Consider the following 24,515-nt stretch of genomic DNA (forward strand, 5'->3'; position numbering starts at 1 on the left):
TCTCTCTCCTGCGGAGCACTCACCACTATTCTAATTTTCTATTCAATGGACTGGTTCAAAATTGGGAAAGGAGTATGTCAAGGCTGTATATTGTCACCCTGCTTATCTAACTTATATGCAGAGTACATCATGTGAAGTGCCCGATTTGATGAAGCACAAGCTGGAATCAAGATTTCCAGGAGAAATATCAATAACCTCAGATATGCAAATGATAGCACTTTAATGGAAGAAACTAAAGAGGAACTAAAGAGTCTCTTGATGAAAGTGAAAGAGGAGAGTGAAAAAGTTGGCTTAAAAGTCAGCATTCAGAAAACTAAGATCATGGCATCTGGTCCCATCACTTCATGTCAAGTAGATGGGGAAAATGTGGAAACAATGTCAGATTTCATTTTCTTAGGCTCCAAAAGCACTGTAGACGGTAACTGCAGCCACAAAACTAAAAGACACTTGCTTCCTGGAAGACTAGCTATGACAAACCTAGATAGTGTATTAAAAAGCAGAGACATCACTTGGCCAACAAAGGTCCATATAGTCAAAGCTGTGGTTTTTCCAGTAGTCATATGTGGATGTGAGAGTTGGACCATAAAGAAGGCTGAGTACTAAGAACTGATGCTTTTGAACTGTGGTGCTGGAGAAGACTCTTGAGAACCTCTTGGACTGCAAGCTCATAGGGTTGCAAAGAGCTGGACAAGACTTAGCAACTGAACAGCAATTCGTATTTGTGCAATTGTTTGATGTATGTGTGTTCCACTACACTGGAAGCTCCATGAGGGCAAGAAAGGTACCCTTTTGCTCACTACGGTGCAGTGTGTGGCCCTTGGCATCTAGCAGAAGCTTAATACATATTGATGAATAAAGAAATGAAAATATCCTAAGAGAAGGGCACTTTGCACAGAAATAAGCATTATATACCCTAAGAAGCTTTGCCCAATTTCGTTAAATTTACATTCATTCATTCACAGATTATTTACTTGCCGTTTCTCTGTGTCAGAACTCAAGGCAGCTTCCTTCAAAAATTTTTTTCGGAATACATGGCAAGAACATGGTAGGAGAGTCTTCAAGCCAGGGCAGTAGATGGCATCTCAGTAAACCTGGTGGGCACTCAAGGTGGAAAATAGGGGGTGCCTCCCCACTCTTGGCCCATCAGACCCAGAGCTAGGATTGAACAGTCAACCATGAGCCCTTCCCAGGGCCCTAAAAGGTGGCCAGGGCCACAATCAGTGGCACCCAACTGACTGAACTCTGGGCATTTTGGCACAGTGGGGCGGATGGAGCTGAGTTAGGTTGGCTCCAGACAATTGCTAACTACAGAGAAAATCCTCTGCCTCAAAATTCCCATTTGCGAAAGGGGCAAAAAGCATTTTCTTTGATTATTAAAATCTACATTGTTCTCTGATTTGATTGACTTTACACATGAATGGTAATGGCCATATGCCTCAGCTTCCTCATCTTCAACAAGCATGAATGCTTTTAGGTTCTTAAAGAGCATCAGTAAATAGCAATAAGAGCAATAGCAGCAACTAACAGTTAGTGAATACCAATTAGTTAGTGAACACCACTCTGTGAAAGACTGTGCTAAGTTCTTTATACATGTATACATATATGTAGTATCTCTTAATATATATATATGGGTTGCCATTTCCTTCTCCAGGAGATCTTCCCGACCTAGGGATTGAACCCGGGTCTCCCACATGGTAGTATCTCTTAATCTTCACATAAATGAACTCAGGTTGGTCCCCTGCTTAAAGCCCTTCTGATTCCTTATCATGGCCTTCAAGGACCTACATGAATGATTTCTGTTTTACACTACATGGTCTCCCCCCTCAGTCAGTTCCAGCAGCATGCACCTTCCTTTCACAACTCACAGACATCAAGCTTGTTCCTACCTTATCACCGATGCACCAGCTAACCCTTCTGCCTGAAGTGCTCATCCCTCAGATCTATGTGGGTTCCTCCTGCTGGTCACTTGGGTCTCACCTCAGTCACTACCTCCCTGACTCCCTTACCCCACTCACCCTACAGCTCCATCACCTTACCATTTTATGGCCTCCATAGCAAGTACCACTATTTGAAATTATATTAATTTTTTGTTTACTCTACTACCATCTGTCTGTCTTAACTAGAACATACACTCCATGATAGCAAAGTCTTATCTATCTTGTTCACTCTTGAATTCTCAGTGGCCAGAACAGAGCCCAGCGTGTATCAGGCCTTCCACAAACATTTCTCAAGTTAAAAAAAAAAAAAAAAAGGGTGAAAGACCCTGTAAGATACCTACACCATTTTTTCAATGAAGGACCTGAGGCTTAATGACATTGGGTGGCTTGTCCAAGGTCACAGAGACAGTGAGTAAATAGAGGCAATGAGTAACAATCTTACCCAGGCCTACTTCCTCCTGGACTTGTGCTCTGAATCATTACATCCTGTTCTCTGATTTGATTAACTTTACCCATGGATGGTAATGGCCCTAGGCCTTGGCAAACTGGGATTCATCCCATGAATCATGTCTTATATCCTCCCCACTACTACTCCCATTTTCATTCTTTACATTGAGCCTGGATTAAGAGCTAGACAGTAAAGAGGCATTGAATAAACCAGTACAGAGAGTATGAACTGGTACAGTCACTTTGGATAACTGTTTGGAAATACTAACAATGACTCAGTCCTTAGTTTATAGGTGCAGATACACAAACATGTGTCCAACCAAAAGCCATGTACAAGAATGTTCACAGAAGCAACATTCTTAAAATCAAACGCTTGGAACAACCTAAATGTCCATCAAATAGAATGAATAAACATATTATAGTAAAATCATAAGATGGAATATTATACAGCAACAAAAAAGAAAACACAACTATATGCAACAACATGAATGAATCTCACCAAGAAAAAAGCATCTACTGTCTTCTGCCACTGAGTCACGTCAGTCGTGTCCAACTCTGTGCAACCCCACAGACGGCAGCCCACCAGGCTCCCCCGTCCCTGGGATTCTCCAGGCAAGAACACTGCAATGGGTTGCCATTTCCTTCTGCAATAGTTGCCTTTAAAGAAAGATTTTTAAAATAGACTACATTAATCTATGTTGCTAAGTCAAAATAGTGACTATCCTTGGGGGTGGAGGTGGGGCCTGGTGGTCGTTTGGGACGGGAAGAGTGTGAGTGGGGCTTCCTGAATCAGGTAATATAGTTTCTAGACCTGGATGCTAGTTCCATGGCAGTGTTCGCTTTGTGAAAAATCATTCAGTTATACACTTCTGATTTTGTACACTTTCATGTTGTAAAATAATATATTTATGTTGAATCATATGAAATGCTACTTTGTCCATGAAAAGTCACTGAATATTAGCAATTTCATATGGTTCAACTAAAATGTTATACTTCAATGAAAGAATTACTTATGAAAAAAAAGGAGTCCTGCCCAGTTGAATTGCTTTGTACACAGCTCTGTAAAAACTAGTTATGAGAAAGAGCTTGTGCCTTCCAAGGGCTCTTTGGCAGATGGTAAACAGGTTCAGGATGGTTATAAATTCCTCCCCAGGGCCTGAGGCTGGTGCACTTGGCCTTGTACTCAAGTCCAGAGTCCAACCAGCCCTGGTGTGGTACAAGTCAGCTAGAGGAGGCCAGGATGTCCTCAGGCAGAGATGAAGGAACCACTCCAGCCTCGGGCTCAGGGTGTCATTGTTCTTGCAACACACCAGGTCATGCCTGCCCTGCTCTTTGCACTCACAGTGACCTCCTTCCTGGACATCTGCAAGGTTCTTGCTCCTCAGCCTTCAGACTTCTCAGAGAGACGTTCTCTGACCTCCCTAAAGATCTTTCCTTTCATCACTGTCACATTCCCTTCATGGATTTGATCAACCTCTGAAATTATGTTATTATTTGGGTGTTTACTTTTTAATATTTGCTTTCCTCATTAGACTAAGGTATATGAGGGCAGGAGATTCCTATAACTTATTCACTATTGTACTCTTAGGGCCCAGGATGGCACCTAGTACCTAGATGCTGCTTAAATATTGGCTGAATGAATGAACAATGAATGACTGACCAAATGAAGTGGCGTAAGGCCAAGAGACAAAAGGTGGCCCAAAGCACACTGTCAAGATGGAAAGGTGGATGCAGCTCCAATTTCTCTCAAGGGACACGAAAGCCAAGATCAGCCTCCAAAAAGTTGCTGACTCCTCCAGAGTCCAGATATCTGTTCCTTATCCCTGTGTTTCTCTCAGGGTCCCCATTCTGTCCTATGAAAGACACAGACACTTAGGAGGTATTAACTGCATCAATGGACATGAGTTTGAGCAAACTCTGGGAGATCGTGAAGGACAGGGAAGCCTGGCGAGCTGCAATCCACAGGGTTGCAGAGTCAGACATGACTTAGCAACTGAACAACAAAATCAGCTGAGTTTTTCAAGATTACCAGGGAATTTCTGTGATTTGCAAGCAAGGACCAAGAGAGCTACTCATTTTTTTTCTTTTTCTTCTTCACTTCCTACTTACTGTTCTCAATGGTTGCTCTGGATTTAGCTCCCACATCTGAAATGAGCAGTGTGCTTCATTGTAGGTGAACCTGAACTAATGCAAATTTGAACCTGTGCCATTTAAATATATTAATAAAAATCTTGATTCAGTTAACCAAAGCTAAAACACTGCAATTCGGACTTTACAGTCACACCTATGAGGAAACCACTCTGGACTATCTGAAGTTTAGGAAAGCTTCTTTTGCATAGCCTTCCACAACCCTGTTCTTGAACGGTCTTGAAGGAAGAATGGGGAAGAGGAGGCTAGTGACCTGTATTATCATAACCAAACTAAAATCTTCAAAACTTCTCTGTTAAACAGAGCAATGAGAGGATCTCAAAACTACTTGTGCACTTGGCTCTGAGCCGGATTGCTAGAAGAATATCATGCCCTTTAGGGCTCATGATAACCCACTGAAGCAGATACTATGACTATCTCCTTTTTCACAATAGAGATTTAAAGAGATTAAGAATTATGTAAAGTCACCAAATGTTTAACAATCCCCATCCCAATACTGATATAAGAGAACCATTATTCCCAGAATATTACAGGATCTGCTACTACCTAAAGCCAAACATCTAAAATCAACTTTTTCACTAACTATTTAAGATACCCAGCCACACAGCTAAAAATATAACTTTTGTCCTGTAAAAACTGTACTAGTTAAAGCAGCAACGACAGCACGGTATGACCCTTTGAACTCTGTGGTGATAAAGAAAACTTTGTTTGCATTTTAGTGTTTTTCTCTTTCTGAGGTTTTGATGCACCCAGATAAATAGGCTTCTCTTAAAATTCTAACTCATTCCCTACATTAAAATGGTTGGATACGTTGAATAATCATCAAAGTGTGTATTTAGCATTCAGAATGTGCCAGGGGCTATCCTAAGTGCTCTATGAACATTATTCCATTCAAGGTCCACTCAGGCCTTTTTGGTAAGTACTACTATTAGTTTTCATATGAGAAAGAAACTCTGTCATATGAAAAAGAGAGAGGCACATAAAGTTTAGCTAACCTGTCCAAGGCTGTGGAGCTTGTAAGGGTGGAACTAAACCCCAGCAGCCTGTGGTCAATGTTTGTACATCTGTTTTTCAAGCTTTCCAGGCTTCAAAACACCTCAATACACTGAGCCAGAAACCCTAAGGGCTAGTGCCAGAACAGAGTTCTCACCTTAGGTCTGACATGTCGCTCTGGCTATCTTAACTTGCAGGACCACTCCGCATGGCTCCTTCCTGCTCCTGGGACTTCTGCCACCCCTCGCCTGGCTGAGTTGGCTTCCTGCAGATGCGAGATGCAGGAAAGCACCGCCAGGGCCCCCAGGGCCTTCCTTTGCTTTCTGTACTCTCGGATCACTAATGTTAACTGTAATTAAATCATCCTTGGAAACAAACAAATTATTATTTGTTAACATCTGATCTCCCCTTCTGACTATATAAATAATAGCAGTTCCAGAGTTTCTATATAGGTGGGGGCAGGTCATCTATTTGTGTTGGGGGTTTGGTTCCAGGGCTTCCTATTTGACATAAGGTTGAAAAAAGTCAACTGAAAACACAAATAAATGAGGTTGCTGATGAAGATAAGGAATGACACCATGGTGTCACCACTGACAGTAAGCTCTGTGTGGGTAAAAATAGCATCTATTTCTCTCATCACTGTAAATCCAACACCTGATGCACAAGAAGTCTATAATAATGTTTTGTGGAATTAATAAATAATTAAAACAGAGCCTCTGACTTCTCATCTGAAAAAGAGAGAAGATAAGACCCAGAGCACAGTTTTTTTGAAGCACCATGACATATGAAAACAGGTCCAGCACAGGAATGGCAATACAGTAGGTTCCCCATAAATGTGTGGCACTGAATGGGAATTTCTGCCTCTCCTCATTCCCATTGTACTCAGCTCCCATTTTAATAAAAGGACAAGGCACAGAACTGAAGCCACTGGACTCTCTGGACACGATCTGGTAGGGGTGAAGACGTTTACACCTGTGTTAGGATAAAAGGACTATAATTGCATAGGTAGAAATGCAGGGCTGTTAGGATCCACCTCTAGCAGGAAAGTTACACCTGGGGAATAGACAAGCCAGCTTTGGAATGAACAAGTCCCAGGAAGTAGGGGAAAAAAAAAAAATCCAGTGCAGGTCTACCTGCCACTCAATCTAAAGAATGAAGGTGGTACCATCAAACCCGGAAGGCACAGATGCCTAGCATTCCCCCACCATCTTTCATTCTGTCCCCTCTCCTCCGGCTAGTATTAAAACACAAATCAGAGTGTGTAGGGACCCTGCTTAAAACCCTGAAGAGGACACTATCTGAACTGCTCACCAGGCTGATGTCAACCCTACTCGCCAAGCTGTGGCCACAGAGGCCTCCCGTAGGCAACTTAATGAGGCTTTCCCCAGGCAACTATCCACCTCCCTTTCCCCGCTGGGCTCCCTCTGCCTGTCTCCTCACCTTCCTTCGGGTCACTCCTTCCCTGTCTCCAAATCTCAGCTCATAACCACTTTATCAGAAAGAGACCTGACCCCCTCACCACCATGCCAAATTAAAATCAGGTCCTTCCTGGCTCTCCACATACCCTCAGATCTTGCTACATCTCCCTCCTAGCACTTATCATAGACTCAAATTGCATAGTCTGCCTTCTTCCCAAATTGTGAGCTTCACCAGGGCAGGGAGAGCTGTCTGTCCCTCACGACCAAGTGCCCAGAGTCAGGGCAGGCCGCAGCACAGAATATATGACTGAATGAATGAATGGATGGATTTCTCATAAGTAACCCCCAAACCTCTCCTCTCTTTAGGTTTCCAGAACAGTGGAATATGGTCCCCAGTGCCCTCCTAGACACTGAGTCACAGTCTGCTCAGGCATCAGAGGCTCCTCCCAGTTCAGGACTGGTATCCTTCATGGACCCACCATCCCACCAGAGCTGGGGTCTCCTCACTCCTCCTTTAGAAAAGCTAAAAAAGACCAGGAATGAAAGGAACACATTTCTTGGCTAATTTCTCTAATAGAGAACACAGGACAACTCCAACCCCCGGCACCGCCCCCCACCCCCATCCCCATCTTGACTTTCTTATAGAGTTCAGAAAGTATTTCTTTATTCTCATTCTTTTAATTGTTTAAGCAAGGCCATGAGCAACCACTGGCTGGAAAATTACTGCTCCAACTTTCCTTGTTTAACATGCTTAAATGACTTGCAAAAAACAGGTTTTTAGGTTTGTGATCATGAGTTTGAGCAAGCTCCAGGAGATAGTGAAGGACAGGGAAGACTGGCATGCTGCAGTCCACAGGGTCACAGAGTTGGACACTGACTAAGTGACTGAACAATACGGTTGGTGATATGGAGACGGGGTGATAGAAAGATCCGAGTTGCAAAGGTCTAGGGAATCAGCACCACAATTTAGTAAATCTTTCATTTATCAGGAGCAGGACCCTTGGCCTGAATTTCTACATATGACGAATAGGAATAATGATATTGAGCTTGGATGCCTGTAACGAAAAGAACTGAACGACTTTAAAATACTCTCTTATCCTAGTAAAGTGTTTTTCTCTTGGCATTCGGTAAAATCTTGGTCCTCAAAGGAAGACTAAGCTTTCATAGCGGAGGGCCTGCTCTGCCCCCAGGAGATGAATAAGTAAATCACATTACACAGGTGCGTTTGACTAGCGAGAAGCCATTTTAGCCTAGACTCGGTGACCTTGGGCTCTGGTCTGGGTTTGTAAAATGTCTCTCCCTCTGCCGATCCCCTGGGTCCCAGCTCCAGCCCAAGGCCAAACCTCTGGTCTGGAGCTTTGCATCTGCTCCATTGACAACTGCCAAGCGCAGTCCTATGGTGGCGTAGGAAGAAAAAGTCAGCCTCACCACCTCCCGGTGAAGCGAAAACACCACCAAGATAAACCTTTCAGGGGGATTCAGGCCCTAGCCCAGCCTTATCCCTGCATCAAAGCCACCCCCTACCCCGTACTCCCCGGAGGCTACAGCCTCCTCCGTTCCTGGGCGGAGCTGGGCCTGCTGCGAGGGCTCCCCGCCTTCCCGGAGTCGGGCCTAATGGCGGGGGCTTTTCTTTTCACCCGCCGGGGCTGAGGCTCTTCCCACCTCCCCCCCTCGCCCCACCCGCCCCATCATTAACTGCAAAGAAAAGATCCCGGCCATTTCCATTTCCTCTGCGGCTCAAGAGCCCTGTTGTTATTTAATCCCGCGGCCACCCCAGCAGCATCTTTGGCGCAGACGGCTCCACCCATCCACCTGGCCAGTTCTGCACCGCTCCCGCTTCTCCGGCGGGGCACTAGTCAGGGCGGTTGGAGAGAGGCGCCTACAGCAGCAAAGGCTGTGGCCTTCTTTAGGCCTGCGTCCCTTGAGGGTTGCGAAACGCGCGGGAGTGGAGGGGAGCACTAGCCGGGGCAGCAGAGGACGGGCGGACGCCGGAGCACTGCGGACATTACACTGGGGTGGGAGGAAGTGGGGCGCTGCCAGGCGAGAGCCAGGTCTCTAGCTGAGTAGCCAGTCCACTCCGGGGGGTACTAGAGCCGGAAGAGGCTCGGCCCAGTCCTGTCCACACCCAAGAAGTGGGGGAGGGGTGCTCTGCACTTATTCAAGGGAGACTCAGCCTCAGGAAGGAAACCAGATTCACTCAGTAACCCCCAACTCCGCCCTTCTTTGATATGGACCTTTGACATTTTCTTAAAATTTTTGGTAAACACTGCTTCAAGACCCTTCCCCCCCGACGCCCCTACTCTAGAGAAAGAGAAGGCCCCTAGCAGGGGTCCTCCCGTTCCCCGCCCTCTGACTGCTTGCGGCGGGTAGAAATCCCTGGATCTAGGTGTGTCCTCCCCCACCCAGCTCTTAGCCCAGGATCCTGAGGTCGCAGTGTTTCCCCACCACCACCCCGCCCCCAGCAACACGGACGGTTCCAACCCAGGTCCGCAGTGGCGTGAAGGTGGCCTTTACCTCCTCTCGCAGGCTGGGAGGGGGTACAGCCCGCGCAGCTGAACCAGCTGCAGCAGTCGCCGCCGCCCTCCATTCATAGAGGGAAAAAAAAAAAGCAACAACAACCTCCACCCCTCTTTGTAAAAGAGCGACGGCCCCTGGAGGAGCGGGAGCCAGCCCCAGCAATCACGGGTTAAGTCCTTTTCCGGCCCCCCATTCATAAAAAAAGGAACGCGGCGCATGCGCGCGCGGGGTCTCCTGTGCCCACCCATTCATAGAATCGCGAGCGGCGCGCGTGCGCACTGGAGCTCCCTTCCCTCCCATTCATAAAAAAGCCATTTTCCCAGGCAGTGGTTGCAACATCGCCGCGGAGGCAGTGAGAGAGGCTGACAGCGCGGAGCTGGCGCTGCGGAGCGCAGGGAGCCGAGCCGGTTCCTCCGGCCGGCGTCTGCGAGGACAGCGGCGTCCGATCCGCTCGGGTTCGGGGGTTTACACAGACGTGGAGCAATGCTTGTGACTCTGCGGCTCCTCAAAGTAAGTCCTCGACCGGTTTCGGGATGTGAAACTACCCTTCCCTTGAGTCGCAACGCGACTCCCCCTCGGGCTGGGGCAAATGCTGCGCTATTTCTATACGCGCCTCAATGTTCTTTCCCTCTCCCTGCGCCTCCTGGAGCAGCTGCGGTGCACCGCAGCTCCCTGACGCCCTCGGCTGGGCCAGTTAGGCGCCGGGGTGCTCACAGCCTGGCACCGGCGTTCCCGACCCCCGGGCATTGCCAAGTCGGGCTTTCCCACTCTACCACTCAGAAGCACCGTGCGTGTCCCGGGAGTTTGCTTCTGTCCTGGCCCCTTTCCGCCTACCACTACCCACCTCGGGCGCTGGAACAGGCGATTTTGGGCTCCGTGAGGAGCCACCTCTTGGGTCCGGCGGGCGCCTTCACCCTGGGCGGCTCGCCCACCCTGGGCTCTCTGCCCACGGTGCCAGTCTGCCGTAGATCTCCCCAGCCCGCCGCAGCGGCCTATGCTCGACGTAGGTTTTAGTTTACCCTTCGGAGCCGTGATGGACTAGGTTTCTTTCCTTCTGCCTACCCCTCGATGATCAGCGCAGGGCTGGCCCGGGACTGGGCATTTCTTCTCTCTCTCTTTGGTGAGGCGGTTCCTCGCCGTCTGACCTTTGCTCTGCTGCCGCATTTTATGCTGTGCAACTGCCTTGCAGTTGCTTTCCTTTCCCCGGCCTCTGCAGGGGCCGAGGTTCCTCGGCCTCCTCGTGTCCCCCTATACCCTGGCACCGAATTGTGCCAGGCCCCGAAGCTCCCGGCCGCGCTGGGGCTGTGGTGGGGGCTGAAGGTGCGTTTACATAACGCCGGGCGTGTGGGAGCTGGAGGAAGAGGTTGCGTGCGTAGGAGAGATAAGTCTCCCGCCTTCCCTCCTTCCTTCTTGGTGGTACCAGGCTTGACATCACCGAGAAGAAAAAAGGACAGAGACGGTACGTTCTGCAAATTCTGAATCGCCAAGGCTTGGGAGGCAATGAAGGGGGGTAAGGGCAGGTTTGGCCAGCCAGGACAGCTGGAGCTTGGCTCCATCACTGGGGCCAGGACTGTGCCCAGTTTCCCCTCCCTGCAGACGATCAAAAAGCATTTAGACAGTAGCTGCTCTTGTGCAAGAAGCCAGTTTCTCAATTCTCTTTGATTGAGGGCTGGGGGTTGTGGGCAGAGGAAGCAAGAGAGGTGGAAAATGGTTGCATGGCTAGATGGGCTGAGTGATGAAGGAAAGAAGAGAGCTCGGCTGGAGGGCTGGATGGTGGGCAGAGGGGACAGATGCTAGCTGCCTCATGCACCAGCTGCTGGATGGGTATCCATTTTGCCAGGCCTGGATGAGGGGGCAGAAGGCTGCCTTGTGGCCCATTAGGGCTCGGAGGGCACCTCTCCCCCCAGGATGATTTGTGAAGAAAGGAAGGGTGTGTGTTCAATGGGGTGCCCAGACCCAGCGTGAACCCCCTCTTTCCTGCTTCCAAACCAGTGGGCATGATTCTCTCCACTTTGGGGGTTGGGTAAGGGAAAGTGCCTGTCAGTCTGGTTCGCTGACTGACTCAGAGGCTCTCAGTGCCTCTGAGCCTCTCAGGGATACAAAGCTGGGAGGTAAAGGCCCAGAGCATTTAGGAAATGTGGGTTTATCAACGTCTTAATAAGTGCGGTCTGGCCTGAGGCCCTGCCCAATATTGCACTGGTGATTTCACAATGTTTAGAGTTCCCTGGATCTTAACACAAATGGGGCATAAACATCTGAAAATTTCAGTTTTTCCCCTTAGTGAAAGACTAAGTGGGTATGGGGCAGACTAGGAAAGGGTGGGCAGCCATCGACACCCTTCCACCTCTACCTCCCTCCCTCTACCCCCCCGCCCCCTTTCTCTATCTCCCTCTATCTCTTTAAGCAGAAAGGTAGGAAATAAATTGTAGACATGTCCAGTATAAAATCAGACTGCCTCTTTCCCAGCCCTTGGGAGGGTCCTCACTTGCCAGAAGGCTCTAGATGAATTCTAATATGAACAGTGCACATCCTGACCAACTGAGCTGCATGGCTAGTACAAGGTAGGCGTTTTGGTGGCAGATTTGTAAACTCTCCTTGATGGACAAATGCTCAGTGAGGACGACATCTCTTGGTTATCTTCCTTTTTAGATTCTTACTCTCTGTTCTGTGGAGAATAAGTGCTCTCCTGCTCATTCCCACCACCTTTTCTACTAGTACCCTCTGAAATGGCAACATCTCCTTAGAGCTTCCAAGGGGCTTTGTGGGAGGAGACTGACCACCTGCAACAGAATGATTCCTAGTTAAAGCAGGGCAGAGGCTGAAGACATTTGGAGCTTGCAGATGTCATTTTTGCTTTTATCCTTCCAGAATAGGTGGAGAGACCAGAATTTTAAAATTAAGGGAGGAAAAAACACCCATTAACACTTCCAGAAATGGCCCCTGAGATGTACTGCTCTGGAGCTTAATGCTTGGGATCACATGTGTGGAATTCTCTTCCAATTTTTGATGCTGTTAGTCCCTTTATGTCACATCTTCCAGCACCAGTTTTTGGGCCCCCACAAGCCTTTTTCTTTTCCCAGGCTGTCCTCTTGGGTAGGGCGCAGGTAATGGTACCAGGGTGCTTAGAAAGGAGCCCCTTCTCTTCAGAGAAGGAGTTCAGTGTAAAAACTACAGGATTCAGTTTGGTTCTGCATCCAGAGTTGTCTATCATCTGGCCCCAACTGAGGCAGAAGTTTCCTTGTGAGGAAAACCTCTGGATCTAGGGACAGAATTGAAAATGTTGGATTTGGGATATCAATATGACTGTGTTTTTAAGGAAGGGGAAGGGCAAGAGTGGAGAAGCTTCCATCGCACGGCCAACCTGGAGCTATTGGACAGAAGGGAAAGCAATGACTCACTGGAATATATTTTTACTCTTTCAAAAGAGCCAGAGGAAGAAGGTGATGAAGGGCAACATAACGGAAGACTGTATTACCTCTTCTAGACCAAGGTAGGGAACTGGGTCAGAGCGGATGAGAGGTTAGGAAACTTGGGCCTTAGTCTCCCCATCTGCAGAGTGGGGAGAAAAAACCCCACCCCCACCCAGGGGCCAGGGCCAGCCGAGCAGCTAGCCAAGTGTGCAGGGCTGGGGCCGTGCCCTTGTTACTAGGGGTGCCTGTCAGGAGGGCATGGTTGTAAGGAAGCCCCTTCCTCCACAGGAGACGTGGGGTACTTCTTGTACAGAGGGGAGGATGCGGAGCTCTCAAGGGGGCCTGGGGCCACCCTGCAGATCCAGACAGCTGACAAGGCTGGGGATGTATCCGGGACATGTGGCTGGGTTTAAGAGGCTCCACCGTTCAGCTGTGATCATGATTGTTCTTCCCAAGGACAGTCAGTAGAGGAAGCAAGGGCACCAGGGAGGGAGCACAGATGTGCTGGATCTCGTGGAGGAGGGAAGGGGCCCTTCTGGGGCAGGTGGCCATTTGCAGAAAAGTGGTTTCCCTTGTCTTTTTCTGGTTAGGGGGAGGGAGAGTCATTTCCTGCCCCCTCCCAGGAGTAAGCTAAAACCTATTATTGTAACTCCAGTTCTTAGTGGAGGGTGGTGAGACCAATAAAATGATCTTTGTGCCAATGGGGGTGGGAGTCCCTCCCTGGGGTTTAGGCTCCTGGTCCCCCACCCCCAAACTCTGATGCAGGCCAGGGGTTCTGAAACTGTACCAGTATTTAACAGGCTTCTTCCAGCTCCATTCTTTTCTCACTCTTGACTTCTAATCCCTCTTAAAGGGGATCTGAACAGACAACAGTTATGAGGGGAATACATCAAAGCCAAAATGTGTAGCTGGTTAAAATAGTCCAGAACCAAAACCTACAGCAAGACCTCTCCAACTCAGCCTTGTACAGGGGCTCTGGACCTCAGCTGACTGACTGTGGAAAAAGAAGTTTGGGAACTGATAACTGAGGATGAGACTAAGTGAGGATAAGCAGCTGTTTTCTTTTGTGATCTCTGACAGGTTATGGGCAGAGGTCAGCTCCTAGTGTGGTGCTGGAATGGGGTGGGGTGGAGGGGGGGGCAAGGATTCTCAGACAAATCCAGCTGTCTAAATGCTTTAATTCTCAGCCAAGATGATCTCCCTCTGTAGGGTACAGGGAAGACAAGCTCTGGCTTCCCTCGTTCCCCGCTCCCCCTTTATTTTTTTTAAATGTGTCATGTGGGATCTTAAGGATCTTTAGTGAATTGTAGTTCCCTGACCAGGGATTGAACTCTTGCACCCTGCATTGAGGATATGGAGTCTTAAACCACTGGATTACCAGAGAAGTTCCCCCCTTCCTCCCCTTTAAAGTCTTTCTGAAGCAATAATTGGAGCCTAATGAACTGAGATGTTGTCCCAAAGAACCCAAGGGATAGTGGCAGATGTAGCAGTGGGCTCTCACACAGCCTGTTGTTTAGTTGCTCAGTCGTGTCCAGTCTTTGCAATGCCATGGACTGACTGCATCCTGCCAGGCTCCTCTGACCATGGGATTTCCCAGGCAAGAATACTGGAGTAGGTTGCCATTCCCTTCGCCAGAGGATCTTCCTGACCCAGGGATAGAACCCGTGTTTTCCTGCATTGCTTAGAGACCTTTTTCTCTGAGCTGTTAAAGCTGTTAAAGCATCTTCCCTGAAAGCATCTGCTAGGACTGAACGAGGCAGTACAAAAAGTGCCCCTTCGTTCAGAGCTTCTTGTCAGTTTGGCATTAGCTGACCTGTAGTTTTCAAAGTACAGCTGTCAGATTTTCCTAATACTTCCCAACTCCTCTCCCTGGGTTAAGTCCAGGGAAAGTGGTGGATGGCTGGAGCTGGCATTTAACATGGGTCTTGATTCTTTGCAGCCAGCCTGCACTGAGCTGTGTGTCACCTTGATGCTCAGCCCCTCCCCGCAGGTATCACAGACTACAAATACAGGGCGTTGTGCTCTAGGCTTTTTAATATCCACTGACTGGGTATTCTTTCTTCTGCCTTCCTCTTACCCTAGCTCCTCCTCTTCGCCACAGACCTGGACCAGGAAGCCACATCCATGAATGTGCCCTGGGGACCCTGAAGTTCAGCTTTACAGGTGGGAGGAGAGGGGATTCCCACCCACTCTAGGCTTCCCTTTTAGGGGCTGCTTTGTGGTGAGATCCTACAAGTGAGACCCATTCAACCTTAAGAAAACTAAAAATGAAAACGCTTAGTAAAATGGAGGTGTGTGGAGGACAAAAGGGACAGCAAAGAAAACGGAGTTGGAAGCAGAGATGTCTTAAGCACAGACGCTCCCTTTAGTGACAGGTCTCAAAGCCCTGGCCCCCACTCTCCACACTGAAAATTCCCCTAACTGGGGGCCAGTCTGATACCAGCCCCGTCTGCCTTCATTTCCAGACTGGTTGGGTTAACAGCCCGAAGATGGCCTGATGAGGTTCCCCGAGGGCTGATGGCAGACCCGGGAGACTGGCAGAGTTCTTAGCTACAAGAGAGAAGGGTGCTTTCACGCCCTTCCCTGAATATCCAGAAATTATTGCAAGTCCGGGCAGCGGGGATGACTGGGTTCAAGTCCTGCCCTGACCATTTGCCTGCTCTATGACCCTCTGTTCTTCTGTTTCTTCCTCTGCAAAGTAGGTGTTATTCTCCAAAGTGATGGTGAGAATTTAAGGAGAACATCACTGAGGATTTAGCACAGATCCTGGCACCAAGAAATGTTTCATAAATACTAGATGCTTTCCTAACTATTAATTATTATTAGAAAGTTGGAGTGGAGGTAAAAGTTTCCTTTCCTCGTGCTAATCCATAAGGCTGTCACCTACCACTCCACAGAGGTGCTTCTCTGGCTAAGTGGAGTGCTGGCTTTGTTTCTCTGTCCACAGTCTTCCAAATGGGCTATCAGTCTCCCAAACAACCTAAAAGAAGCAAAAGCCTCCTCTCTCCTATTTATATTACAAATCTCTTCCTTCCTTGCAGGGGAAACAGAGTACATATTAAACTACACTTAAGTTCAGCAGTGTTGGGTAGACTGGAGGATAGGTGTGTCCCAGTGAGTAGAGATTGATCTTTGAAACCGAGGAATGGGAAGGTGTGTTTGAAACTTCACTTAGCTGTGCTCAAGTGTTATCCATCAGGCTATCAGCAGGTATTTTTTTTCATGTGAGTCAAATGAATTCAACCGTCCTGTCGATGGACGGTCCCAGCTAACTAGGAGATGAAGCCTGAGAAGATTGGAGACCTATAGGTCTGAGCCAGCTGCTGGCTTTTGCTGGGCTGTAGCCCGAAGGAATCCTGCATCAGTGTTATGATGGGGAAGATGCATTTTAGAATATGCCGGCTGGAGCCATCCAGGGCGTGGCTTGCCCTGAGAGAGCTGAGTTACCAGGGACCCAGCTCCCACCCCCTTGTCTGGCCCTAAGTGCAGACCCAGATGTTGACAGCTGCCCCTGGAGGGTGATGGGAGTGGGGTAATGCCAATATCCCATCGCCAGCAGCCACTGTCCCCACCCTGGCTTCCTGGAGGGACTTTTCCAGGAATCTGCCTTGTGAGTCCAGGGCCTGTTAAAATCCCTGAGCGTTGTCCATGCCTTTGATTCATCCATAGAAAGTGTGCTCGTTGTTTAAAGAATCTCAGGAGTAGGATTGGAGGAAGGAGAGTGGGTGATTGGTTTAGGGGAGGGAGTACCCACAGCGTGGCAAGTCCCAGCCCTGGTCCTAAGAGATGAAAGCTCAACTACATGGGGCAATACAGCCTTCACACTGCCACTGACATTTTGTTGGCAGGACCCTGAGCTTTGTGACCTGAGCTTCTGGCATAAGGGAATCACGTTGTCTTTGTCCGGGGTGGGGGTTCTGGCGGAGGCACCTCTTGGCTGGCGCCAGAGAGTCGTCTCCTGAGCCTCTGTCAGCATTTTCCATTCTTTTGCCTAGTCACACCTTTTCCTCCAAGCAAAGAGCTGGAACCCGGGGCTCCTAACTCTTCTTTTTTTGACCCCAAACCCATTTATTCTAGAAGCAAGGCTTTGGAATCCCTGCAAAGAACAAGTGAGCCCACTTTAGCATTCCTGAAGTTCTGCCCCATGACCAGCTTGAGCCTTGGAAAAAATTCCTCTCCCAAAATGCTCAACTGACATCTCCCATCCAGCCCCAAACCCAGGACCCCTAAAGGAGGCTGTCTCGGCAAAGAATGGCTTCTTGGTGGCAGACCTGCCTGACACTGAAGTCACACTCTGCCGTAGGAAAGTCTCCTCGTTGAAGATGATGCTTTCCTGACATGTGGAGGGAACACGAGGCAGGAGAGAGGTTATCCCCAGGCACACATTCTCCGAAATGGGAAAAACTCTGCACAGAAACACCAGCATCTCTTAAGTAGATAGGGCTGTGGGACCAAAGCCAGTAGTTCATGGCCTTTGTGAAGGGAAAATATCAGTTGACTGAGCAATGAACCTTGTAGAAAAGACTTAGTGCTTTTTTCTGCATTTTGCAGTACACAGATGAGAACCCTGGGGATAAGCTCCCTTTCATTCACTTCATGAACTTTGCACCTAGACTGAGCTCTTTATTTCAGTCAGGCTAGAAAGCATCTAAGAAGTCCTTCCCCAACAACTGAACCATTTCTAATCAAACCATTGTTTCCAAGCAGAGGAAGTATAATGCAGAGTGTCCTGAAGGGCTTTTCTCTCTCTGTCTCTCTCCATTCTTTATTATAGACATTGATAAGTATGAATGTGTCACTCAGAGCCAGGTATCCTCCTGTGATTGGAATACTAGGATGACTAGCTGGGGCCCAAGTCTGGAGGGATGTGAGGTTAGAACTGGAAGTGGAAACCTATCCACATCCTCTTCTTAGGTATCACTTTTTTTTTTTTTAAGTTTAATTGTTTTTAAGTTGATGTGTTGTATTTTCATTTTTATTCAGTTTAAGGATTTTTCTCATTTTTTTGTCACTGCATGTGGGATCTTATTTCCCCAATCAGGGATCGAATCCCCACCCCCGGCAGTGGAAGCTTGGAGTCTTAACCACTAGACTGCCAGGGAAGTCCCTAGGTATCACCTTTGAGGCAAGATGAACCTAATAGCAGAGGTACAGTCGGCTCTCCAAATTAGAACATCATTAGCATCTTGAAAAAGCATTTACTGAAGCCCTACCCCATAGCACATTAATCCAATGTGGTTTGTGTTTTTTTTTTTCCAAAGGTGGTTATCATCTCTTTCTATCTTCACCCTGGCTGTCTGTTCTAACCCCCAGCCACAAGCCCAGTGGAATCTTCCCAGAGTCTAATCTTTCTCTGGGATTCCAAATTGGGCAGAGGTCCTGGCCTCTGCTGCTATTTCTTTAAATTGATCTCCAGCCGAATTCCGAATGTAAAGGTCAGCAGGCGAGGAAATGGCACTTCTAATAGAAAACAATGTGCACTTTCTAAATTTGAACCAAGCCGTTTCCGCTCTTTGATTTAAGTGACTTCCTGGGGTTCCGTGTCAGGCACTGCAGTTGAATCTCTGGCCAGTTTCCAACTTAAAATTGCACTCTCTCGGTGAAATTAGAAACTGATCCAGGCTTGGCTTAGCTATTCTAGTAAACAGCATTTAGGCTGAATGTTTAGCTCAGTATTTGGAAATGGGTGAAGTGAGTGCCCCTCGGAGGGGATTTCCCATCCAAGTTGTCGGAGGGCACCTGTCCAGGGGTTATTAGCCACTGGAGGTTGTTGCTCTTAGAAGTAGTAGTAATAAGTTAATATCCTGGATGTGTAGGCATCAGATACAGCTCCTCCTTCTCTTGTGACTATCTGAAATAAAGGCTTTTGTTTATCTAGTTGATAAAAACTCCACGGGAGCACACAGGGACTGACTGTTGTAGTCACTACATCCTCACACTCAGCATAACACTTGGTACTTATTAGTCATGCTTATTAGTGCTCAGGAAATCTAAACGGTTGCACTCTGGGATGGTCTTAAATTAGAGTACATGCTGTGTGTCAGGCAAAATGCTAGGTCCTAGATATGCTTTTTTTTTTTTTTTTTTTTTCATTTAGTTCTTACAAGAACCCATTTTACAGGTGACAGTACTAAGGCATAGAAGTTAAAGAACCTCATTCACAGCAACACTGCTAGGCAAAGGTGAGAACTTGAACTTGGATCTAATTACAGAGCCTGCATTTATAACTGCTAAGCTCTGTCTGTCTTAAATCAAGCATGTTTCATGGGGATTATAAGAATGAACCTGGATGGCCCAAGTTTGAGCCCTAGTTCTGCTACTGAAGGTTTTGTGTGACTTTGGATAAGTTACTTTGAACATTAGTTTCCTATAACTAGAAAAGGGGTAATGGTAGTTACATTCTAGGGTTATTGTGAAAAGTTGATAACATAATAATATGATGCTTAGAAGAGTCCTTGTAAGCGCTAAATAAGTTATTTCTACCATTTAAAATTGTCATTACTGTTAATATCATCTAAGCATTAATGCTGGGTAGTCCACCAAAGGAATCCTATTTCATTTGGGCTCCCAAGGACCTAATGGTGGATGGGGGTGTTAACAGGCCACCTATTGATGCCTGGAATCCATTCTCTTCCTCCCCCCTACCCAGGGCCCCTAGAAGCCTGTTACTCCGCACATCCCAGGACCTCCGGCCCCATGGAGCCCCCGATCCCACAGAGCGTCCCCTTGACTCCCAGCTCAGTCATGGTCCAGCCCCTACTGGACAGCCGTACGGCCCACAGCCGGCTCCAGCACCCTCTCACCATCCTTCCCATCGACCAGATGAAGACCAGCCACGTAGAGAACGACTACATCGACAACCCTGGCCTGGCACCCCCCTCTGGCCCCAAGCGGACCCGGGGTGGAGCCCCAGAGCTGGCCCCAACCCCAGCCCGCTGTGACCAGGACGTCACCCACCACTGGATCTCCTTCAGTGGGCGCCCCAGCTCTGTGAGCAGCAGCAGCAGCACGTCCTCTGACCAGCGCCTCTTAGACCACATGGCGCCCCCACCCGTGGCTGATCAGGCCTCCCCGAGGGCTGTGCGCATCCAGCCCAAGGCCATCCACTGCAAGCCACTGGACCTTAAGGGCCCCGCTGGCCCCCCAGAGCTAGACAAGCACTTCTTGCTGTGCGAGGCCTGCGGGAAGTGCAAGTGCAAGGAGTGCGCGTCCCCCCGGACGTTGCCCTCCTGCTGGGTCTGCAACCAGGAGTGCCTGTGCTCGGCGCAGACACTGGTCAACTATGGCACCTGCATGTGCCTGGTGCAGGGCATCTTCTACCACTGCACCAACGAGGACGATGAGGGCTCCTGTGCCGACCACCCCTGCTCCTGCTCCCGCTCAAACTGCTGCGCCCGCTGGTCCTTCATGGGTGCCCTGTCCCTGGTGCTGCCCTGTCTGCTCTGCTACCTGCCCGCCACTGGCTGTGTGAAGCTGGCCCAGCGCGGCTACGACCGCCTGCGCCGCCCCGGGTGCCGCTGCAAGCACACGAACAGCGTCATCTGCAAGGCGGCGGCTGGGGACGCCAAGGCCAGCAGACCGGACAAGCCTTTCTGATGCTCAGGGTCAAGTCCCAGCGCTCCGCCTGGAACCCCGGTTCCCTTCTGACACCTGAGAAGAGCACCACGGCACAGCCAGAGGTTTAGCATCCCGAGGCTGACCCTGCTAGTCCACCCACCCCCCACCCCCAGCTGCGAAAGAAACAGGGACCACCATCACCCACCCCTCTCTTCCCCAAAAGGATGAAGAAGCACTTTGGGGTTGTTTTGTTCAGGATCCTGGAACTTTGTGTGAAACAGACAGTGGCAGGGGTGTGGTGTGGTTTGGGGGCGATTTTTCTTTTCCAGAAGATGGAACACAGATGTGGACACATCCGGAAGTTGCAGCTGCTCGAATGCCTTCCTGGCCCTCCTCCTCCCTCGCTTTCTCCCTGCTCTTTTGCATTCTCTCTGGCTGCCTGGGAGGAAATCTGAGTGGCCAGGGGACTTGGAAGAAGACACTTGGAGTCTTAGCATCTGTACCTTCTCCCAGCCTCCACCCCAGCCTGCCCCATCTCGGGGAAGGTGTAGACCCTGGCAATCCCTGTTGTATATACTCGGGAGCCCCCGCCCCTCGTTCCTTGCTCTGCCTGGAGCCATGGACAGATTTAGGAGCCACTGCACAGTACATCTTCTCCCTTCCAGCTTCCTCACTAACTCTCGGGGGTGTTCCACTCATAATACCGTCCTTCGGCTCTTACTGAGTCACAGACTCACCTGCCTGCTGTGTGCCCCCAGTTCTCTCTACCCAGATCCTTTCCAGAAACTTCACTACGGGTAGAGAAGACCGGGGCAGCAAATTTGAGACCAAATAGCATTTTGCCAATGAGTCTGAGGCTGTGGTCTCTGGATCCAGTCGTTACACGTTTTTATATCAGATACTAACGGTGTTTTAAAAAATAATAATAAAACACTTGCTTCCTTTTGGGCCACCCCCAGGAAGGGCTGATTTCAAAATCTGGGGGGGCGAGCAACCTCAAGGAACACAATCCCCACCCCCCCTACCAAGAAGAAGATTTTAACAGCAGAGAAGAGAGGCAGCACCTCGCGCTGGCAGAGTGACGGCTGGGTGTGGGCTTCTTCTCGCCTGATTCTGCTGCTTGCTGTCCTAGCCTTTTGTGTACAGTGTCTGTATCTTTAATGTAAATAGACAGATGGTGACAAAAGAGTCTATTTTAGTGTTAGGAGGCCCTGGCGGGGGGAGTCAGAAAAATGCAGGTGGGGGAAAGATTCTCCGGGGGACTTCTTGGGATTGAGCCCTGCTTCTGTGCATGGCCACATGAGCCCCTCCCAGCAGCCCCCAAAGACGTAGCAACTCTCTCTCAAGGTGCTAAAGGACTCAGCAAGCGCAGCTCGTCCGGTGGGTAGGTACTTGTTGCATGCAAAAGCTATAGTGTGTCTGGTCCTTACTCCCCAGCAATTGTGTGGGGTTTTTGCTTCATGTGGTATTCTGTGCCTCCTCCCTTTCCCCCTCCCTGCCATGAGAGAAAGTAGCTTGGGTCCAAAGAGCTACCCTGGGGCGGTGTTGGAAGTGTACTGGGCACAGCCTTTGTAGCACTTCATTTTGTTCTGTAGGAACAGAACAGCCTCCTTGAAGGAGGCAGGTAGCTGTGATGGTCATGCACCCAATGCTTCTCAAGGACTTTTTTTTTTCCTTCCCTTCTTGAAGACTGGTAGTAACATCTTATGATTTAGAATAAATTAATTGTAACTGTAGGTATTTATTGACTGGAGGAAAGGAGGGGATGGTCTTATTATTTTAGGCTTTATTTATATAACATTTGCTAGCTTGTAAAAGGCGAATATGAAATCTGCGTTTTCTAAGGCTGATTCCTGTAGCTACCCTTGCCACAGCTGTCGTGGATGTATGGATGTTATTGCACAAATCAGAGGCAATGATAGAAAAACACATTCAGCCAACCACTTGTCCTAATTGAATGTATCAGATGTGTACTGAAGGGACTGGAGATATTTTTCCTCAGAACAGGTGTGCAGAGGTTACCCCCAAAAAGAGAGGGCATACGTCCACTCTGGGAGAGGCCTCAGAACTTTCCCCAAAGCCCCTCCCTCAAATGTCTCCATGGGAAACTTGACCCAGTGGCAAGTTGCACTTTGGTGATCTTTGGTGTTCTATGTGCCCATTCTGTGGAGAACTGATTTACATAAGCTGTGTATACACACACACATACCCCCTACCCCTACCCCACCATCTCTACAAAGACCCTTGTTTGTTTCCTGGCAAGTAGCCTCCTGAACACACACACACACACACACACACACACACACACCCTACCCCTACCCCCCCATCTCTACAAAGACCCTTGTTTCCTGGCAAGTAGCCTCCTGAACCCTGACTTTGTGTATATAGTTGTAAACATGGATTTTTCTGGGTTTTGGTTTTCTTTTTTTCCTTCCCCTGCTTTGGCTTGTTCTTTTTGGTTTGCATCTAACCTGCTAGGTGGATGTCTGCAGAATTCTCCGTGTCCTGTGCACGCAGCTTTCGTTCGTTCTCCCAGCTCTGTTGCATAGCAGTCCCTCAGCATGTTTTTCTGGAAAAAAGAAAAAACTGGCTTGCCTGTCACCCCCAGGGGCCAGTCAAGGGCCACTGAGGGATCAAGCTCTCAGCAACACGACGCATTTCTGCTGCCACTTCTGGCTGGCTGTGTGTCCTGTGACCAACTGCTTGCTTGGCTGGTTTATGCCTCCTCACCTTGACCTTTTTAGCAGACTGCCAGCTGCTTCCCACTAAGGTTCAGTCTGGGATGGCTGGTGGCTCTGCCTGGAACTGGGGGTGGGATCCACAAGCCTGGGCCCAGGACCCTTGTTCTAAAGGGGTGCAGCTGCTTCCCCTGGAGGGTGGGTTTGTAAAGTCCCAAAACTCTGGCAAGCGCCCTGAGAACAGGGTCTAGGAGAGCCAAACCTTTCTAGGTAGAAGATGGGGTCCACCAAGGCTCCTCACTGGCTCTGTCTGGGAGGAGTGAAGACCAGTCCCTGCTGTTGACATGGGCCCCTTCTCAGCTGACAAACGGAAGACTATCGTGTGATGTGTCTGGTTCTTTCAGTGCTCTGGAGTCTGCACACATCCCCTCCTGACAGTGAGGCCCAGTTAGATTATGACAAGTCCCAAGTGTGGAAAGTGTGGGCTGGGACCAGATCCTGCACGTCATGGTCTCTGTGCTGCCCCAGGAGGTGTCCGGCGGGGTGTAGGCACCACCACTTTGCACTGGACACGTCACCAGGGCATCCTATGAACTGCACCGGCCTTCTGGGTTATGTCTTGGGCAAGCGTTTTCGGGCCCTCTGCTTACTGTGACAGTTGACGCCCAATCTTAAGCTGCCATTTTTGCTGTGGGTGAGTCGCTGTGTTGTCTTGCTTCCTTTTCTCACTGCCCCACAGTTCAGTTTTGTGTTAAAAACAGAAAAGCTGTTCAAGGGTCCCATTCCGGCACATTTTCCCTCTTCACTGTAACCCTTTCTCACCCCACATCAAAAGTTACCACAGAAGGTTTCCTTTGTATAGAATATTTATTTTGAAGCTCTATTTTAATAGTATTTATTTTAGAAAGTCTACTATTGTAAGAGTTCTTCTGTTTGTGAAGAAAAAGCAAGTTAAAAACTGAATGTACTGATCTAGAAAATATATATAAATATATATTGTTAAATATACATAGGACTGCTGTTTCTCGTGTGTTTGTGTGTTCACACCCCTGACATCCTCACCCAGCAAGGTGTCCAAGTTTGTCAAAGAACACCTGCCAAATGGAAATGAGTGACCAGGCTCCGGCAGACAGTGTGGCAGGGGGACAGGGCTTCCTGGCCCTGGTCCTGGCTCAAGGATGACCTTAGAGCCCCTGGAGGAAAGCTTCACTTTCTGATGAAGCTGAATCCTGCCAGGTGCTGCTAAATCCTCTGGCAAGCCCTCCCCTATGCAAGAGTGTATTGGTACCAGATGGATGACTGGGAAGTGGGGGAGGTTCGTCGACCTGTCCAATTTATACAAATTCTGCAGCTCTTTTCTTTTCACCTTGGTGTTCCCCAAGCAGATTTTCACATATATACCCACACATA

At 48.8% G+C, this 24,515-nt stretch overlaps 1 protein-coding gene across 10 annotated transcripts; it reads left to right on the forward strand.

The window, feature by feature from the left end:
• The first annotated feature begins 9,786 nt into the window (after positions 1–9,786).
• Positions 9,787–24,113, forward strand: SPRY4 (sprouty RTK signaling antagonist 4). Of its 10 annotated transcripts, XM_006058893.4 has the most exons (5): positions 9,787–9,970; positions 12,886–12,950; positions 14,953–15,033; positions 18,992–19,052; positions 19,520–24,113. In XM_006058893.4, the coding sequence occupies exon 5, from the start codon at positions 19,567–19,569 to the stop codon at positions 20,464–20,466; it is 900 nt and encodes a 299-aa protein (XP_006058955.1). In that variant the 5' UTR covers positions 9,787–9,970; positions 12,886–12,950; positions 14,953–15,033; positions 18,992–19,052; positions 19,520–19,566; the 3' UTR covers positions 20,467–24,113. The 10 variants fall into 10 exon arrangements, with proteins under 10 accessions (XP_006058955.1, XP_006058954.1, XP_006058956.1 ...); XM_006058892.4 differs by lacking the exon at positions 18,992–19,052; XM_006058894.4 differs by lacking the exon at positions 14,953–15,033.
• The last annotated feature ends 402 nt before the right edge of the window (positions 24,114–24,515 follow it).

The sequence above is a fragment of the Bubalus bubalis genome, chromosome 9 (genome assembly GCF_019923935.1).
Source record: "Bubalus bubalis isolate 160015118507 breed Murrah chromosome 9, NDDB_SH_1, whole genome shotgun sequence".
Taxonomy (NCBI): domain Eukaryota; kingdom Metazoa; phylum Chordata; class Mammalia; order Artiodactyla; family Bovidae; genus Bubalus; species Bubalus bubalis.

Excerpts from the sequence above, each read along its gene's own strand:
- SPRY4 (XM_025292509.3), top strand. The coding sequence starts at position 10,529 with ATGATCAGCGCAGGGCTGGCCCGGGACTGGGCATTTCTTCTCTCTCTC. Across the intron at positions 10,920-19,519 it reads AAGAAAAAAGGACAGAGACG|GGCCCCTAGAAGCCTGTTAC; the intron begins GTACGTTCTGCA and ends CCCCCTACCCAG.